The sequence below is a fragment of the Cyprinodon variegatus genome, unplaced genomic scaffold (genome assembly GCF_000732505.1).
Source record: "Cyprinodon variegatus isolate N-32 unplaced genomic scaffold, C_variegatus-1.0 Scaffold4264, whole genome shotgun sequence".
Classification (NCBI taxonomy): domain Eukaryota; kingdom Metazoa; phylum Chordata; class Actinopteri; order Cyprinodontiformes; family Cyprinodontidae; genus Cyprinodon; species Cyprinodon variegatus.
In genome coordinates, this window is record NW_015154717.1 from 2790 (window position 1) to 4393 (window position 1604).

A 1604-nucleotide genomic window follows, 5' to 3' on the forward strand; every position below is an offset into this window, starting at 1 on the left:
TTATTCCCGACTCGTGGTTTCCCCACGACTTGTGGTTTCTCCCTGACTCCTCATTTATTCCCGACTTGTGGTTTCTCGCCGACTTGTGCTTTCTCCCTGACTCGTCTTTTATTTTTCGTTCCCTTTAAATCCAGGATAAAATGTTGGATAATGTTTCCTTGTTTTTTCTTAGTTGTGTATTTTATTCTATTTTCTGTTCTCCAGTTTTTTCTCCTTTTTTAACGCTCGTCGCTGTGCTCAGTGTTGATAATGAACGGCTAGCTTTGCTAAAGCTTCTTTATTTTCTGGTCCTCCAGCGTTCGTCTCTAACCTCACCATCCAGAGGCAGCACTTCCCAGGCGATGACGACCAGACGGGAGCAGCCAAAGCTCTGATGAGGCTGCAGGACACCTACCAGCTGGACACGGAGGCCATCTCCAGCGGGCGGCTGCTCGGTCGGCTGATTCTGGGTCAGAGCTGAAAGCCGCTGGTCCTTCAGGCTGGATGCTGACAGCAGCTCCTGTCTCCTCTTTCAGGCTCTGAGGCGCTGCTGAGCAGCAGGCTGACCGTAGAGGACTGCTTTGACCTGGGGAGGGTGGCGTACGCCGAGGTGGATTATTACCACACGGAGCTGTGGATGGCGCAGGCCTTAAAGCAGCTGGACCGAGGGGAGCGGTCCGGCACCGTGGACGCCGTCGCCATTCTGGACTACCTCAGCTACTCCGTCTACCAGCAGGGGGAGCTGGAGAGAGCGCTCGACTTCACTAAGAGGCTGCTAGAGCTGGGTCGGTACCACCAGAACCAGAGTCCAAACTGCCTGGCGTCTCTGGGTTTTATTTTGTTTATCTGTAACACTAATCGCTAGCTTGTAGATTTCAGGGTTTCAAGTTTTTACCACTCTATTGTTACAGGATTGTACTGAAACCTTTATGTGATAAAATGCTAACTTTGATGCGTGGATTTTCATTCTATCTGCGACTTTTTAGTCATTTCTGTGGAGGAAAACCCTCTTTAACTATACTGGGAAAGATTCTCAGTCATCCAGGTGCGACGGCTTATTAGGGCAGGGCTAGAGATTTTATTTTACTATTTCAAGAATAAGTAGTAGTACTTAGTAAAACCTAGTACTTAGTAGTACTTAGTAAAATTAAAAGAATAAAGTCGTAAAATTACAAGAATAAAGTCCTAACATTCTTTTTAAACTTGTTTGGAATGATTGTGACCTTGATTACAGATATTATTAAATTTTTTTTTATTTTGAGAATAAAGTCGTAACATTACGAGAATAAGAATATGTTAAGACTTTATTCTGGCAATGTTATGACTTCATTTTCGTAATGTTATGATATTATTGTTGTAATATTAACACTTTATTCTCGTAACATTACGACTATATTCTTGCAATGTTACGACTTTATTTTTGCGATATTACGACTTTATTCTCCCGTTATTACGACTTAATTCTCGCCATATTACGACTTTATTCTCGTAATGTTATGACATTATTGTCGTAATATTAACACTTTATTCTTGTAACATTACGACTATATTCTCGTAATGTTACGACTTTATTCTCGTAATGTTATGACATTATTGTCGTAATATTAACACTTTATTCTTGTAAC

General features: G+C 42.0%; 1 protein-coding gene across 1 annotated transcript in view; it reads left to right on the plus strand.

Annotated features, from left to right (window-relative positions):
• The window catches only part of LOC107081337 (prolyl 4-hydroxylase subunit alpha-1-like), a gene marked incomplete at both ends in the record, with an annotated part of 3330 nt that extends 2521 nt beyond the window's left edge, over positions 1-809 (plus strand). Inside the window, 2 exons of the mRNA XM_015369533.1 lie at positions 252-434; positions 516-809. Coding sequence (XP_015225019.1) covers positions 252-434; positions 516-809 — 477 coding nt within the window. The remainder of the gene's footprint in view (positions 1-251; positions 435-515) is intronic.
• Between the last annotated feature and the right edge of the window lie 795 nt (positions 810-1604).